Source organism: Gavialis gangeticus, unplaced genomic scaffold (assembly GCF_001723915.1).
Source record: "Gavialis gangeticus isolate Ggan-Ray unplaced genomic scaffold, GavGan_comp1, whole genome shotgun sequence".
In the NCBI taxonomy this organism is placed as follows: Eukaryota; Metazoa; Chordata; order Crocodylia; family Gavialidae; genus Gavialis; species Gavialis gangeticus.
The window spans coordinates 23,983,667-24,001,398 of record NW_017729022.1 but is presented as its reverse complement, the minus strand read 5'-3'; the positions used below and the strand labels follow the sequence as shown (position 1 = coordinate 24,001,398).

At 45.2% G+C, this 17,732-nt stretch overlaps 1 protein-coding gene across 1 annotated transcript in view; it reads right to left on the bottom strand.

Moving 5' to 3' along the window:
* The window catches only part of HELB (DNA helicase B), a 28,430-nt gene extending 12,614 nt beyond the window's left edge, over window positions 1–15,816 (bottom strand). The window contains exons 1-5 of the mRNA XM_019514689.1: window positions 15,577–15,816; window positions 10,287–10,661; window positions 7,040–7,263; window positions 3,143–4,027; window positions 1,591–1,762 (exon numbers count right to left, since the gene is read on the bottom strand). Coding sequence (XP_019370234.1) covers window positions 1,591–1,762; window positions 3,143–4,027; window positions 7,040–7,263; window positions 10,287–10,661; window positions 15,577–15,793 — 1,873 coding nt within the window. The 5' untranslated portion in view covers window positions 15,794–15,816. The remainder of the gene's footprint in view (window positions 1–1,590; window positions 1,763–3,142; window positions 4,028–7,039; window positions 7,264–10,286; window positions 10,662–15,576) is intronic.
* Window positions 15,817–17,732: the final 1,916 nt, after the last annotated feature.

Sequence of the window (17,732 nt, the reverse complement as noted above, 5' to 3'; positions counted from 1 at the left end):
AGACTTGTCCACAAGCATATTTAAAAGTCATACTTTTAAAAAAATGAATACCATGATTGATAAGCAAATATGCAACCTCCAAAAGTGGGCACAAAAGTACAAGAGAAATTCTCTTTGTGCTCCTCTGTTCTGTTTGTTGGATTAAAAACAAATCAATTTGGCCATTCATTTCCTGGCACACCTTAAGCCTTTCACTTCTCTTCTGTTTTGTTCACCATGCTACCAACATCATCTTTGAAGTCACATTATAGAATGAAGCAAAGCTTCCTAATAAGATGTAACAGGCTGCTGAAAGATGTAAGGGGAAGTTATCAAATTCTCATTACTTGATACTTTTAGAACCAGACAAAATGCCAGCCACCATAGTCAGCGGCAGATCCAGATGGGCTGAAGCAGTGTAGCCGCACCCCCCTGTTGGCCATGTGGCACATGCACAATGAGGTTTCTAAGCTCAGCAGAATGCCAGTGCAGCTGCTGCTGGAGTTTTGCCGATGCTGTGAGATCTTGAGTTTATCAGCTGACTGCTTGGACTCTGGCCACAGTCCAGGAGTCCAGAAAGTGAGAGTGCTACTGCCACCTGATCTCCTCTATTCTGAATTCAATGGGGGAAAAGGAGGAAAAAGAAGGTGGACAAATGGTAGCATTCTCTCCTTGAGCTCTGCAGTTGTGTGAAAGCAGGGGCCTTAGCCAGAGTCTGCTCCAAACAGGTGCTAAGCTCAAAGAGCTCATGACACTGGTAGACCTCTGTCAGCAGCTGCACTGATATGCTGGGGAGCTTAGAGAGCTCATTGGACATGTGCCACACTGCCAAGGGGGGGGGGGGTATCATCCCCATCCTGGATCCACCCATGCATACAGGAGCACCGAGAAGGATGTAGGCTGAATACTGTAATTATTTTTCATATCATTTATAATTTTATGGCAGGAACACAGATCTCCATGGAAAGATTGGCTTGTCTCTATGGTAGTTCAAAAAAATTCCATGTAAACATCAAAGTAAAACCAGGCAAGTTTCTGCTGCATTTCCTCTCACTATCGTGGGATCACAAACACTCTTTAAATACAGCCTGACAGCTTATGGACTGCATCCTGAGAGGCATCAATGTATAGCCTGCAGACTCCTGCCCAACTTCCACTCCTATCATTGTTCCAGAAGCTGCGGTGATGGGGGCCAGGGTCCATGGGGCAGGTACGAGGCTCAGTGAATTTGCAGCCTGTGTGGCTGCTTGCAGCAGCAGCAGGGGAGGGAGAGGGGGCTTGGACAGAGGGCTCACACTGCTTACACAGCAGCATGACCAGGGGGTGGGAGATGGGAAGGAAAAATCGGCCATATGTGGGCAGAAGCAGAGGTGGGCTTACATAGCAACAGGAGGGTTAGGATTATCTGCATGGTGGTAGCAACAGTGGAACATGCAGTAGGGGTTCTGGGGATCCTATATAAAACTCCCCGGGACAGGCAGACCAGTATCCATGACCTGCGCTAGACAGCCCTGCTCCAACAGAGAGCAAGGTCTTTCACATTCCGCACAACTCATGCTGTATTTCTCTGGTTGACATTAAACTAAATATACCCTCTTACTTTTCACTTACCTAGAATAATAAGCTTGGCAAGTTGAGCATGTGCACACAGAAGTTTTAAAACTGCACTAAGAAGTTGTACGGACACCAAGCTCCCTTCATCTACAACCAGAACTGTCACTGAAGAAAACTTCCATGGGTAGCATGTATCTTTTGAGTTCCATGCGTAAAAGCTATGGATGATCTAGAAATAAACCAAACTTTTAAAATGTATTTCTATTCCAGAAACAACTGAAGTTATCAAAATTAAATAACTTTTTGTGGTAAGAAGCACAACATGGTATCTTTCATCCTGTCTCTATCACAAAAAAAAAAAATCTCAATTTACATAAAAGGCAGGGGTGTCAACTCATCTAGGTCTTCAGGGCCAGAAATTTGGCAGTAGTAGTACTAACTGCTAAGGCTCCTAGAGCCACAGTAGCTGTTGCTGCTCCCACCAACCAATTTCCTGCCCAACAGGACAGACAACATGGATCGGTGGTCTAAATCCAGTCCATGAAGTGAGAAATTTGGCGGTGGAATGGACAGCTGCAGCATTAATTACTGTCGTTCTGGGAGCCATGACAAGGAACCTCTTGTCCCACTGCCAAATTTCCAGCCCCATGGGGAGCCACACAGGCTGGATGCCACAGCTCCACAAGCCAAATGACATGGATTGGGAGGCCAGATCTTTGCCACCCCTGACATAATGAGACAAAATTAACATTCAATCTTACTCTTCAATTACCAGAAAAACACATCTGCTAAAAACATGTACTTTGATGGAAGAATCAATAAAGACTGCTTATGCATAGGAACATGCAAAGATCTCCTCAAAAACACAGCCCATACTCAAATGTGGTTTGCTGAGTTCTTTTAATAATTATTAGACTGAAAAGTTAGTGAGAAGCTATAGTCAGCAGAAGACTCAGTGTAATTCACTTCTTACATTGGTCCAACATAGAATCTATTCTCCCACTGGGCAAAGGCCATCTTTTTTTTTAGTTAAGTGGTATGAATGTTAAGACTATTATTCTGTAGTATAGTTGCTAGGGACAACTTTTTATTGATAGTTTTATTCTGCTGTATGTTTTCCAAAAACATAAGTTAAGCTCAACTTTTACACTAACTTTCTAAAATTTAAACATAAATCTAAATATTACATAAATATTCACGTAGGAATCTATCATCCTAAATTCCAATATTCTCAATGGATAGCTATGGCATTTCTATGCCTCCTGAGCAGTACAGTAGATATATGCCACCATGTGGATGAAAGGAGAGACTCCTCTCTTCAATTTTAAATACTACAAATTTTTCAAGCTTTATCAAGTTGATAAAATAAACTGGAGCCCTCCTAATCCTATGCCATTTAAAATACAAAGAAAGTGAAAAATGTATCCAGTTATGATTTTATAATACTGATTTGTAAAACAAGGTTGGACTTAAATGTTGAGAAGCTACATCTAAATGTAGAGTCACAAGCTTTACGAAACAGGTTTAGTTAGCAAACTGTTTCTTATATGAAGTAAGAGCAAAGACTAAGAAGATGACTAGAGAGAGTATGAAAGGCTACATTCTATACCTGATGGAGTGTATAAGCAGGAAGATGAGTCTTCTCATTCAGCAGGCTTGCTGCCCTTCCTGTGGGTGCAGTAAGTAATACATTTAAAAGCTTGCGTTCATGGACATTATTTTTGTCAGAACACTGACTAAAGGTATTCCACTCATCTGATACATCTTGGTCATTTTCAAAACTTTTACAAGCATCTTCTATTTCTTTTTCCATCTTCTGTAAATACTGAAAGAGAGAGCTAACTACTGTAGTCTTCCCACAACCCCCTTTTCCACTTATGATTGTCACAGGATTAGAACAAATCATCTTCACAGCATTCACTTGGTCCAAATCCAATTCTGCTTCATTTATGGGTTCTATATCTGGTGTCTGTTCACCAGAAATCGAATTATTGTCAGAGTTTTCATGACTATCTGGAATATGGCTTGCCTTCAGTTTCTCTGCTTCACAAAGCTGGTCATTGGATACTTTACCATCATCATCTCTTGCTTTTGATTTGTTAATATTACTAACATTGAGTACCTCTCGCACATCACTATGTAGCTGCCATGTGGTGTCTAGCAGATATTTTACAGAACCTGCAATGTCTATTTCAGCTCTGTAAAGTGGAGCAAGAAATACAAGTTTTTTCTCACTGACCACTATCATCTCGTCTTTCAAAAATTTAAGGGATTGCCAGGCATGTTCTATGGGCATATCTTTAGAAACCAAATTGGTTAATTCATCTTGATCTTCACAGGTATGTCCCATATCTCTACATCTTTGCTTCAGTGCATTGTATATTATTAATGCATTCTTCTGCAGTTCAGGAATCTTCCAAAGGAGGTGGTCACACTGGCAGAAAGCTCCCCAAGTTGCCTCACAATGGGAAAGGTCTAGTTCTCGTGAAGTTATCTTCCCATGAAAAGGAAAAAAATTTTAAAATTATTTTATAAAAAGAGACACTGGTATATTGAGGCAGGAATAATGATTTTGGCATTAAATAAATACAAGCTATAATTCAAAAGATATGAAGAAGTCTCGAAAAATATATGGACATTTTTAAGAAATACTAGTCATTCTGCCTTCTCAAACCCAAGCAAAAACACCACTTTTCAAAGCAAAAGCCCTTCATATATCCATTTTTCATTCTATTGTGCAAAACTGAAAGCTTGTACCAACTTGTCCCCTTCCCCTGCATGAAACTTTTAACACAAATTTGTTTCCAGAAGACTTGTGTATCAAATCTATATTCTACCCAAACTATCACCAAGTAGAATATATAAAAAAGAATCAATATGTATAACATTACAATAAATATGTGCACATTAGAACAGAAATTATACTTACTGTGCTTATTATTATTATTATTATTATAAATTAAACTTACTGTGCTTATTACTGTGATTTCCTTTGCTGCCAAATATTAGCAAAGTAGGATGAGATGGTTTTGCCTCATTTTTGGAAAGTTTATATTTTTTTCCCCTTTTTCTTCATATAGAAGAACAAGGAGAAACTTAGCACAATCTATGTATAAAAGTTTTGGCATTGCTTCATTTGTACACAAATGGTACTGGACAGTTAAAACAGACAAATATGATCTGGCCAGTGGACACTACCCACACCACAGGGCCTGATGCATCTGGCACCGCTGATATAGCCCATATGCAAAATAGCAAATGCTTGTTTCACATTATGATGGAGAGCCTGTAAAAGTTTTGGGGTTATTTTAATAGCCATTTTGAAGTTACAGACTAGAAAGGCTAAAGCTGTGCTAGAGATGCAAAGTAATTGATTGATTTTTCCATTTTAAGAGTTTTTGTAAGTAATCCTACTTACAAAATAAATAAAACAAAACAAAACAGACAGGCAATCTACATAGGTACACAGCACTGATTCAGGAATCATTAGTCCAAAATCCTGTACAGATGCAGAACTTGCTATTCCTAAACTATCCTGGGCAGCCACCAACTTAGCCTCTTCTTGAAAACCTCTAACAAAGATTTTATAGCTTCCCTCAGCAGCTTGCTCCATTTTCCCACTGCTTTTCCAATTAAGAATTTCTTGTAATACTTTGATACAATCCCACCAAGCTGTAGTTCAAGCTTATTGCCCTGTGTCCTGCCCTCCATGACAAATAAGAACAATTTTTCTCCAACTTCTTTAGGGCAGCCTTTCAAATACTTGAAAATTGCTATATTTCCCAAGCTTCATGCAGGCAGACTAGGGCTAGACACCGCCCCTTTCCCTCCCTTCCTGCAAGGCCATTTCAGGACCAGACTACATCCCCTCGCCTCCTGCAAGAATGCATCAAGGCCAGGCTGCCCTCCTCCATGCAGCTGGATCAAGCCATGCCATAACCACCCTGGGTGCTGCATCTGGCCTGCCAGCCTGATCTGGTGCATGGCAGACCACGCAATACCCATCTGGCCTGCAAGCCAAAAAGGTTGAGTGCCACTGCTATATGCTGTACAGCCTATCAATCTTTGCAGTTCTGTTCAAACAATACTTTTTTCCTCTACACTAATTCATTTAGCCTCAATAAAACTCAGCAGTTCAGACATAAAATAGCTTGAGATCCTACTGCTTATAAAGCACATGGTAAAGATTTTAAAAGGCACACATTCAAAGCTGTTGTTCCAATGTTATAATTTCAGTTAACCAGCCTGTTGGGACCCAGAGGCCTTCAGGCCTGGGTTCTGACTTTGCGCTTCGCTTAAGCTGTGCGCTTAGCTTGAATTGTGGTCGAGACTTGCACCTGGTGAAAAGGAGCAGATGGAAAATACTGTTCCCGACTCTAAAAGAATTGGGAAGTTGGCTAACTAAATTGAATAAATATAGCTTGGGCAAAACCTACCCCAGCTAGGAATGAAAATACTCTCTCAGAATAAAAAATTCAGGTTAGGGTAACCGTATCTGGCAAACAGAAGCAAGATTATTAACATGCATTAGGAGGAAGGCTTAAGCTAATTTTATGTATTAAGTAGATGGTATATAAAGAGAGGCGAGAGTGTACTATTCAGAACCTGCTCCTGAAAGATCTGGTCACCGATCCAAGATTCAGAACTCAGACGAAGGAGTCAGGACCTCACAGACAGGCCATTCAGTGACAGTGTTCATTACATCTTAGGGTGGTGAGCATGTTGTATTGCTTTTGACTAACTACAATATTAGAATTCTAACTGCTAAGGGCTTAATGCATGTTACTGGTTAAGGAGTAACCGTGTCCTAGTCTTGGAGTTAAGACCTGGTACAAAGCCCAAAATAATGTTACTGGACATAACAAGCCAGAACATGGATCAGAGGAGGTATGAGAGCTCTGAAAAAAAGTGAGACTTAGAAAGAAGGAATTAGCTTCAAAACTTAAGCTATTGAGAGATGATTCATTTCCACCATGAGATTTTTCAATGTATTAAGAAACCATGACAAAAAAGTTTAATCACCCCCCCATGTAAGTATGCTGAGAAAATTAAAAATTGGAATGATATTCAAAGTGCGCACACATCTGCAGTTAATAATTTAACACCAATGTAGAAATCTGCCTGTCTCACTACTTTTCCTCCAACTCATTACAATGATCATCTTGAAGGGCTCAGTATCTTTTACATGAAACCCCTGTGTTCCCCAAACCAGAAAGAAACATTCATTTTCTGCAAACCGTACACAAAGAAAATATAACATTTCCTTTAGTCTAAATTATATTGGAATTTTTTGCACAAGGAGCAGGAATAATGCTAACAAGATTAGATAAGGCATTGCAGTAAAGTTACAGTTTGGGGCAGCTGCATAGAAGGATGCTAGGTAGAGACACAAGTCAGTGAAGAACAATCTTCATAGGCTTACCTCAATACAATTAGTCAGGGATCATAGCTTGGAACAACAGTATTAAGTTCTATGATGATAATATAACATATCCATATAACTTACTGTGCTGAATCCAAGTTTCCATGGTTCATTCTTTAATGTCTTATTCAATGCTATTAGCCTTTCCATTCCATAAGAAGCATTTTCTCTCTCCTCTCCATTCATTTCAGTCTTTCTACACAAATCCACTCTCTCCAAGAGTTTGCAAAAATAACGTGGCAGAAGTCTCGGCAGGAATTCCAGTATCATTGGGAACATCAAAGCAATCAATACCATCTTTCCTGTAACTGTAGATTCATCACAAACGAAGCCTTTATTAAAATACACCCACAAAAAAACATTTCTAGAAAGCAATTCAACTTCATTACTTAGATTAGCAGACCTACTCTCAAAAACCTTAAAATCAGCTGTTCTTTAGTTTTCCACTTCTTGCATTTCCTTTCCTTAAAGCCAAGTTAAAAGTGCATAGCCAACTTTATTAATAATCTGAAAACATTTTACAGACTATTGATATGAATAATAACTACATTTACTCAAATTGAGACTAGGGAAAAAACAACCCTATTTTTTTTTGTTTTGCCGACACGGTGCATTTGACAGTATTTTATATATAATCAGCTTACACATATAGTCAAGACTGACACTACCAGTTTGTGGAGAGCTTTCACACAGAAGAGAACAGCATAGTAGAAAGTAGGCAAATATTTTTGTAAACTCTCAATAACTGGCAGGGGACTTGGGGACAGGGAAAGGACCAGAAACTACAGGGGAAGGAAGGGAAAAGGCACAATGGCCATGTCTACACGAGATGCTGGCTGCACAATAACTGGAGTTACTGTGCAGTTATGCCAAGCAATGGCTTTTTTGTGATGCTGACTTGCAGTAGCTCATGACTACTGTACAGTAGCATCACATTATGATTCCTGCCATATGACACTACTGTGCGGTATTCATGGGCTACGGCAGTCAACATCTCATGTAGAGGTAACCAGTGTGGCTTAGTGGAAAGAAAAAAAACAAAACAATAGCTACTTTGGAGTATGAGGTACTATTTCATGGTCTACCATTAGCCTACTAGACAACCTTGACCTTGATTGGGTCACTTCCTTTCTGCGCTTCAGTAAAATGAGAATAAAACTGTCCTTCTTTGTAAAGTGCTTTATGCTCCTGAAGGAGAGCTAAAAAAAAAAAATCCTGTGCATTCCCTTAGCAAGTAAGAATATAAAAAAATTACCTGTTATTTAAAAATACTGTAAACGGCATCAATTCAAATTTCATACATCAAACCTCAAGCAATCAAGCTATCTGATCAACTGCCTTCCCTAGAAGAAAGTGACTCTAAGATCTTTTTTCCTCCAGCAAGTTCTTGGAGGCAATTGCTCAGTCTCCAAGAGAACAGCACTCAAAGTGATGGAATTCACAACCCAAAATAACAAATTATTTTAGGTTATTAAAAAGACGACTAAGAACACTGTGAGGAAGATCAGGAGGAAGGAGCACAATTTAGGGCAAAGACAACTTATGTTGGATATTACGAAAACTGTAAAGGTGGTGAAACTGGAACAGAATGTAAAGGGAAGTGGCCAGTGGTGACCCTCAGGGGTCCATGCCTGGACTGGTGCTTTTCAACATCTTTATCAATGATTTGGATGGGGGAGTGAAAAGCTCACTGGCCAAGTTCCCAGATGACACCCAAGTTATGGGGCAGTGTGGCCACGCCAGAAGATAGGTTGCACGTACAGGTTGACCTGGACAAGCTCGAGAGTTGGGCAGACCAGAACCACATGAAGTTTAACACTTCCAAGTGTACGGTGCTCCATCTGGGAGCAAACAACCCTTAACATACCTATAGGCTCGGAGGTGACAGCTTGACTTGCACCACAGCCAAAAGGGACCTAGGCGTAATGATCGACCATCACATGAACATGAGCTGTCAGTGCGATGTGGTGGCCAGCAGGGCAAATAACACACTGGCATGCATCAACTGACGCATCTTGTGTAAAACTAAGTGATACTCCCACTGTACTCAGCACTGATGAGACCACAGTTGGAGTACTGCATCCAGTTCTGGGTGCCGCACTTGAATAAGGACATGAAAAAACTTGAGAGGGTCCAGAAGAGAGCCACCTGTATGATCAGAGACTTGCAAGGGAAGCCATACGACGAAAGGCTGAGGGACCTGGGCTTCTTTAGCCTAAAGAAGAGAAGGTTGAGAGGGGACTTGATAGCGGCTTACCGCTATATTAGAGGAATGCATCAGAAGCTCAGTGAACAACTGTTCACTAGGGCACCCCTGGGGAAGACCAGGACCAATGGATACAAACTCCTGGAAGGCTGCTTCAGGCTTAATACCAGGAAAAACTCCTGTCAGTCAGGGCAATCACCTACCCTGGAGGCTTTCAAGAGCAGACTGGACAGCCACCTCACTGGGGTCACTTGACCTCAGTTGTCTTCCTGCCTAGAGCAGGGGGCGGGCTGGACACAGTGATCTGCAAGGTCCCTTCCAGTCCCTAACAATCTATGAATGTTGTGCAACCTCCTTCATTGGAGACTCATCATAAGCTAAAAACAGATAATCAGTTTATCTGGGGCCAACTCCCATCAAGACAGTCTAGTCATTTGCATCACATGCAGCTTAAATGGCAAAAACTCCCATGATTAATAAGCCCCAGTTCTCCTGGAGAAAGTGTTGCCTTGGTACTTTAAAGGTATTTAGGGTGGGATAGTGGGCATACAGAATAAAAGGTTTTGGGTTGAGGAGGAGGGGGAACTCTACTGTCTGCTTTTAAACTTAAACAAATTTCTGCCTGGCATGATGTAGGTATATTTAACCCTGCCTGCAAATAGAAGTTTGGGCTAGTTTCTCTCAAAGTTTCTTCCAGCCCTATGCTTTTATCTTAAAAAGGAAATTTCATTAGCTGGCACTTATATAAATCATATCACCTGATACATGAATCATGTACAGCTCAATATGTCACATAAAGGAGAGCTGAACAGAGTTGAATCAGTAGTTCTGAGATAAATAAAAGTTTATTGGGTGGATCTGTGTGTTGAATGCCACCCACCACCTACAAATGTTTTCCCCCTATCTGACTCCTTCACGTCCCAGGTCATGCAGACTTACGTACATGCTCAATTTTAAACAGGTTTGTGGAACTAGTCACATGCCTGAAGCTAAGCATGGGAACAAGAAAAATCTTTTGTAAAATAAACGTTTATTTAAATGCACTGTGTGCTACGACATTAGCCTGAAAAAAATATCTGAAAACTCATCAATATTTTTATGTGAGAATACATAAAATGTACTTACACGATTTCATAACATAAACAAAGATATCAAATTCTTTGGTCTCTCTGGGATTTTTTCCTTCCTTAAGTTTTGACTTTTGAAACTCATCTAGTATTTCTTCAAGATTTCTGAAGTCCAAAGATGCATTCGCAGGAAGCCAATTAAAAAATGCTAGTATAAAATCATCAGGAACTTTACACTCTTTCAAGAAGAGAGAAAACACTTCTTTTTGGTTCTCTCCAATATCAGCCTGTAGAAAATATGATGGATATCCTTGTGCAACATTCTTTGATCCCACCTGTTTAACTTTAATGTTAACTTTCCACCAAGGGCCAACAAACGGAAAACGTCCAACCACGGCATATTTCTTCTGGGATGTTTCCTCCTGTATTATAACTGAAAATAATAATAATAAATTACAAATGGTGAGACTAAAAAAATTGTGATTTTAAATTTAACTACATTTTACAAAACAAATCACTAGGTAAACAAGTTTAGAAATAGTTTTAACTTTATTATTTTGACAGATGTCCATAATTTCATTCCAGGCCATACTAATCATCCTGGTTTTCCCCGATTTAAAAAAAAAAAATCGCAATTTCTCCCATTAAAACCCTCAAATCTGTGATTAACTAAAAGGCCCCTTGCTCCCCACCCCCAGCCTCCCTGAAGGCCTGCTGGTGCCCCCCACTCTCCTTCCACAGCCCCCTGGCCCTGCTCGTGCCCCTCACTCCCTCCCCCGCAAACCCCTGCCAGAAAGAGCTCCCAGCTGCCAGGGGCTACAGGGTCAGGGACCTGGGTCCACAACCCACTGCTCCTGGTAGCAGCAGCAAAGCAGAACCTAACTCCTCCCCACCCCTGCTGCAGGCTCTGATGGGGGGGCAGCTCCCTGCTGCCGTGCACTCCCAGGAGGTCAGTGGGGACCTGTGCCCCCCAGATCTGTACACAGGGTGGGTGTGGGCTGCATGTTGTGGGCTTAGGCTCCCCCCTGCTGCCCTCTTCCAGGGCCTCTGCAGCCCAGCAGGTGTGACCCGGCACTGCAGGGCACAGTGAGGCGTTGCAGAAAAGCTGCTTGCTGCTGAGAACTGTGTGCTGCCTTTGCGTCCCCTTTGTGTGGGGCTGCAGTGAGAGGCAGAACCCTGCACCACCGCCCCCAAGGCTGCTGCGTGTGGTCAGGGCAGTGTAGAGCTCACAGCGGCAATGAGTTCCTGTGCAGCACTGCTGTGCCCTGCAGTGCTGGGTGGCACCCACCAAGCTGCGGAGGCCCCAGGGGAAGGCAGCGGGGTGGGAGCAACAGGCAGCCTGTGCCCACCCTGTGCACGCAGCTGGAGGGCATGGGTTCCCCGTCCCCCATGAGCACACACAACGTCAGGAAGCCAGCCCATCCCCCGCTGCCCTGAACAACCCACCCGCAACCCTGCCCCACTCCCCGCTGGGGCCCTGTGGCCACTCATTACAGCCCCGGGGCCTAAGCCCCACGCACTGCCAAGCTGGGACAGAGCTGGGGCTGCTGCTAAGTCCCTCTCCCTCCGTTTCCACCTCCTCCCAACTCATCCTGCAGGAGCTGCTCTTCAGGCTACCTGGCAGCCATGTGCATGCGTGCGTGTACATGTGCACACGGCACCCCCTGCTGGACAGCCCTCCCCCTGCTCCCTCCCACCCCCTACAGGCTGGAACTCTGCCAATCTGCAGAGAGCTCTTTGCAAAACAACAAAATCCACAGTTTCCTTCGGCAAAGGGGAATATCCGTGTTTTTCTCCGTTTTTCCATGGGAAATGGAAAACCCAGAACCCTGCTAATCGACTAATCTGGAGTCAAAAAACGTTATTTTCCCTGGCTCAGATTGAATAGAACAGTGCTGGGGGGGGGATTACCTTCTTCCATACCATGATGTGATCCTCATTGGCATGACAAGATAGCTGGCAGTGCCCTTGTCGCCTCTGCTTTTATCTGTGACATGTTGTAGTGCAGGGATTCTCAACCAGGGTGCCACAAAATCCTTTTAATAGTGCCACAGGATGCTGTACAATATTAGCACTAAGAGGTGTGTAAATACTTGCACATGATTAACAACATAAACCAGAGAATTCAAACAGGAATCCATAATCCCAAAAACCTTCTGATTTGTTGTGATTTTTCTGATATCTTTGCAGGAGAACTGTGCTATTTTTCCATAGCTAGAAAATGAACAAAAGGTAAGAGCTGGCATTCTCCAAGGGGTCCCTTGACTCTACTCAGGTTAAGAACCAGCACTGTAGTTTATTTTTGTTCTGCCACATAGTTGTATATGAAGGTCTGATGCAGTGTTTTTGTTTAATGAGATGAGTCTGGGAAATCCTCAGGTCAGTGTAGTTCTCAAACATTTTAGACTTAAGGCACTCCTTAGAAATGCTAGCTCTTAGTTCTCACTCTGTTTTTTTTACTACAGAAAAATAATAGGGCAGTTTTTCTATTGCAGAGAACTCAGGAAGACCACACCTATGGATTTCCATTTCAAATCTCTGGGTTTATCTTGTGAATCCTGTTTGTAAACCTAACAGTGCTAATCTCAAGGCATTCCAAGGTGGCACTCTACTTCAGCATCACTGCCTTTAGACCTGCTAATGCAGAGAAAATGAATCACTAACCAGGGGACACTTTTCAGCCTGTGTCCCTATGAATCTCATCCAAGCATAACTGAGCTGTTGGAAACTTTATTGGTATTAGGATACACTGTTTGGGAAACACCCTTTTCCTACAGCTGCTTATTTGGAAACAGTAAGTTTATTATTAGCTTATGGTAGCATTTTCAGCACTCTGCAACTTTCAAGAGATAATACCAGGAGATGTTTATCACTTAGTAGAAGTGAAGGTTAATTGAAGTTAACTGCTTAACTTCATTACTTTCATTTGTCCTATTTTCCTTACAAGAATGACAAGGTTTTATTTAATAGAACTTGTAAATAGAGTGCAATCTTAACTGGATTTGAGCATGCTACCCCTTTGCAGAATAAAGACAGGCAAGCTTCTCATCACCAGACAAAGCTACGTACTTCTTGACTTTAACTGCAACCACAACTACTTAAAAAAAAATAACACAATTGGAACTCAATTCTTAAGGAAAATACATGTGTGCTTGGAAAAACAACCAGAGCGCTAACTTAACATCCCTCAGCCTGTGTTCAGGAATTAAACCAGAGTGACCTGCTGGCCAATTTTAAAGGACATCAGTGTGCAAACATCTAGTGCCAGAATTTTCCCAGGTGCTGACTCTTCCCACTTCAAAAAGGAACTTTTGGGCACTCAAATAAACCTCTAAATCTCACCTAACTAAAAGTTCCAGATGCGGTTATATTCTTGTCTGACACCCGATTTTAAGTAAGACTCGGGGATTATGAGAGTTCAAACAAGGAGACAAATTCCACAAGTGCTGATAAGCAAAGGGTGTGTCTACATGAGACACTTACTTCACATTAGCCTGATAACACTGCAGTAGCCTGGCAGTTAAAAATTGTGCTAACAGCCTACTGCATAGTGTTATTAGGCTAAAGCATCACAAAGTAAGTGTGTGCTGGCACTACTGTGCAGTAAGTCTAGTTACTGTACATTTAGTACTTCATTAAACAAGTACTAAATTAAATGAGCAGTAATTGTGGCTCATTAATGAATGTGTAGATGGACCCGAAGAATTTTACTCCGAGCACTACACTTGGGCAGGGGTGTAGGATCTGGCACCTAGCATGTTTTTAGTTTATTGCTTCTCAATTAATGCAAAACTTGCCCAAAGGTTTGCTTCTCTAATAAAAAAAAAATTCTCTACTAATTTTACCAGCACTAGATTCATGGCACTTTTTGTATACAACCGCAACGAAGCATAATTTCTAACTAGTTATAACTTTCAGTTTTAAACATTAAAAAAGGTTTGGACCCAGTTATTGCAATGTAATAGCTCACTAAAACGTCAAATAGTACAACCTAGTCTGAGGTTTCAGGTAATAAAGACTATGTATATGGAAGGAAACTATAATGGGCCAAGTCAATCCTACGTGAAAAAAAACTGAGCCATTGCGCAGCACTTCACACCACAAAATGGCTGAACTGGCCCATGAATTGTTCTTTGCTCAAAGCAGAGACCACCTCCCCAACACCACCTGAGCAGCGAGCAGTACCAGAGCAGCCTGTGTGGAGATTGGCAGAAGGGGGAGAAAGCCTGTTTGATGCACAGAAAAACCAAGGGCACGTGCCCACAGAGAAATGGTTAGCCTCCCATGTTCTCAGAGGTGTGAATAAACTGGTTTAAATTGTCCCAAGAAATCAGTAACAGGAACAGAAGTGGAGGTCAGCAGTTGCCAAGGAGTGCTCCAGGGGGCACCAAGCAAACCACATCAGCCAGTGCCCACTGGGAAAAGGGGGAGAAGGAAACAGTGCAGTGTGGGATGCCTGCAGCACCACTGGTGTCTGTACCCAACACTGATCCCAATCCCAGAGAACCAGTTACAAATAACACTGGATTTTCTGGGTACTTTTAAAAGATTGCAGGTGGTTTAAAACTGTACTAAACCAGCTTTTATGTCTGGACAACCTTAGCTAAAACCGCACTGAAAATGGTCCAGGTGCTATGAGTGCCCACACCCTAGGTGTTAATTTAGCCCCTGGCCACCAGGTGGGATCTGGTCAGCAGGGGTCCCCAAGGGCCTGAAAATTTGGCAGTGGGGGACTGGGGGTAGCAATCATTGCTTCCCCCTGCTCCCAAATTTCCACTCGCCACATCCCAGGCATTGGAACCAGTGGCCCTGCAGGCCAGAGCGTGGCCACATCCCAGCACGGTGGTATCCTGGAGCATCCCCAGGCACTGGCCTCACACCCTGCTCCAGCACAGCTGATTCAGCCACTGGTGGGCAGAGATCAGGGCTCAGTGGTTCACCCGCGGGGGAACAGCGCAGCCCCTGCCTCTGCTGCCTGCCCTGAGTGCCAGCTGCAAGAGAACCAGCTGCAGGGGGCACCCCTGGCGCTGCCAAGCCAGGTCAGGCAGGGAGTGAATGTGCGCCTGGGCATCAGGAGCGGAAAGGGACCAGTTCTTCCCCGTAAGCTAGTAATTACGGTAAGTAAATGCAGTAAATTGCCCTCCCCCCACATCCACTCAAATTAGAGCTGCGCTCAGGCGCTAAATTCCTTCCCTCTTCCGCCTCCCCTCCCCCCCACAGGTCCACTCTGATTGGAGAGGAGCCTTGAGGGTTCCACCCCCCGCGGTAACGTCACCTGCCCCCACAAACCCGCCAAACCGTTGGCGGGGGCGTGCCTGCGTCGACCCCCTTGCAGCGGCTGCGCTCACCAGCTCGCCGCGCCTGCCCGGCGCCCTCGCAGCTCAGCTCGGCGGGGCCCGCCAGGAACGGCTCGTCCAGCGCGGCGTCCTCGTAGCCTTCCTCCTCCTCCTCCTCCTCCTCCTCGTCCCCGTCTGGCCCCAGCCCCGGCTCGTCCTTGGGCGGCAACAGCCGCCCCCACAGCTCGGGTCCCGGCCTGGCTCCGCACTGCTCGCCCGCCCGCGCCATGCCCACGCCCCGCCCCGGCCCGCAAGTCCGGAAGGCGGCGCGAGTCTGCACTTCCCTGCTTGCGGGAGGTGACTCCGCCTCCGGCCCGGCCGCGGTTCCAGGCCCTCGGCGCCTCAGACTCCCGAGCTGCCCCGCCCCTGCCGCGAGGGAAGCGGAGCCGCGGCAGCGACTAATTGGTTTGCCGAAGCGCGTTCGTCCGAGACAGCCCAGGGCTCCCCCTGGCTGGGCAACTGATGCTGCCTTGGCTGCGTCGGGTCTCGTCGCCCCACACTCAAACGGCGCCAGCTTGGGGCTGCATCGAGCATCCCCCCTCGGCCAGGGGCCAGGTTTGGGTCGGACTGTCACCCACTCTTGAAGCCACATGGGGCCCTGGCGCAGCAACCTCAGGCATGCACGCGGTGGGCCCCGGAGGCAGGGGGTCACAGCAAGCCCCTGCCGGGGGGGGGGCAGGGCTGTGGGCAGCGGGAGTGTGGCTGCAGCAAGTGGGGGGGTCCTGCAGGCAGGTGGCAAGCAGTGACCAGCAGTTGATGACCACCCACAGGCACTGCTGCAGCAATTGGGGACTGCCAGCAGATGCGGCCTGCAGTGTCAGCGGGGGCGGGGGGAAACAGCAACCACCCGCGAGCACCTCCAGCAGTATCAGCAACACCTTTTCACAGGGTGCACGTGTACCCTGTACACAATGCCAGTGACCTAAGGTGCAAGATCAGGACCATCACTGGACCCAGACCATGCACAGACAGGGCACTGCCCATCCAGCTCACCCACCAAAAATGTTGAGGGCTCCTGTGCTACAGGAATCCCAGGCAGAGGACCATGCTCCTTGCTGCAGAGGGCAAAAACCCACACAGTCTATGGGGTAAAACTCGGTCCTGACCCCAAATATGAGGATTGGTCTGACCCTGAGCAGAAGGACATACACCTGGGGAACTCCCTACTTGAGAGCACGGAGGCAGAAAGGGATCTTGGAGTCATTATTGACCCCAAGATGAACATGGGCTGACAATGCGAGGCCATGGTTGGCAGGGCTAACCGGACCTTATCGTGCATCCACAGGTGCATCTTGAGTAGAGCCAAGGAGGTGATCCTCCCCCTCTATGCGACGCTGGTCAGGCCACAGCTGGAGTATTGTGTCCAGTTCTGTGCGCCCCATTTCAAGAGGGATGTGGACAATATGGAGAGGGTCCAGAGGAGGGCCACCCGCATGATCCGGGGACAACAGGGCAGACCCTACAGTGAGAGACTGCGGGACCTGAACCTATTCAGCCTCCACAAGAGAAGGCTGAGGGGGGACCTGGTGACCGTCTATAAACTCACTAGGGGGGACCAGAAGGGTTTGGGGGAGACGCTGTTTCCCCTAGCGCCCGCTGGCATAACAAGGAGTAATGGGCACAAGTTGATGGAGAGGAGGTATAGATTGGACATCCGCAAAAACTACTTCACAGTTAGGGCGGCTAGGAGCTGGAACCAACTTCCAAGGGAAGTGGTGCTGGCCCCTACCCTGGGGGTCTTTAAGAAGAGGCTGGATGCCTACCTGGCTGGACTCATTTGAGTCCCGTTTTTGTTTTGGGGGTTTTTTTTGTTCTCCCGCCCTGGCGGGGGGTCGGGCTAGAAGATCTACTAGGTCCCTTCCAACCCTAAATCTATGAAACTATGAAACCTCTGGCTTTGGTCCCAGCAGGAGTGTTGGCACACCTCGAAGACCCTGCAATCACCTACCCTGGAAATCTTCAAGAGGAGACAGTCACCTTGGTGGGATCACCTGACCCCCATTTATCTTTCCTGCTTGGTGCAGGGGGCTAGATCCTGACGATTTCCACCCCAGAGTGCTGAGGGAATTGGCAGGGGTCACTGCAGGACCCCTGGCAAAGCTTTATGAGCACTCATGGTGCTCTGGCGAGGTGCCAGATGACTGGAAAAGGGCCAGTGTGGTCCCCAT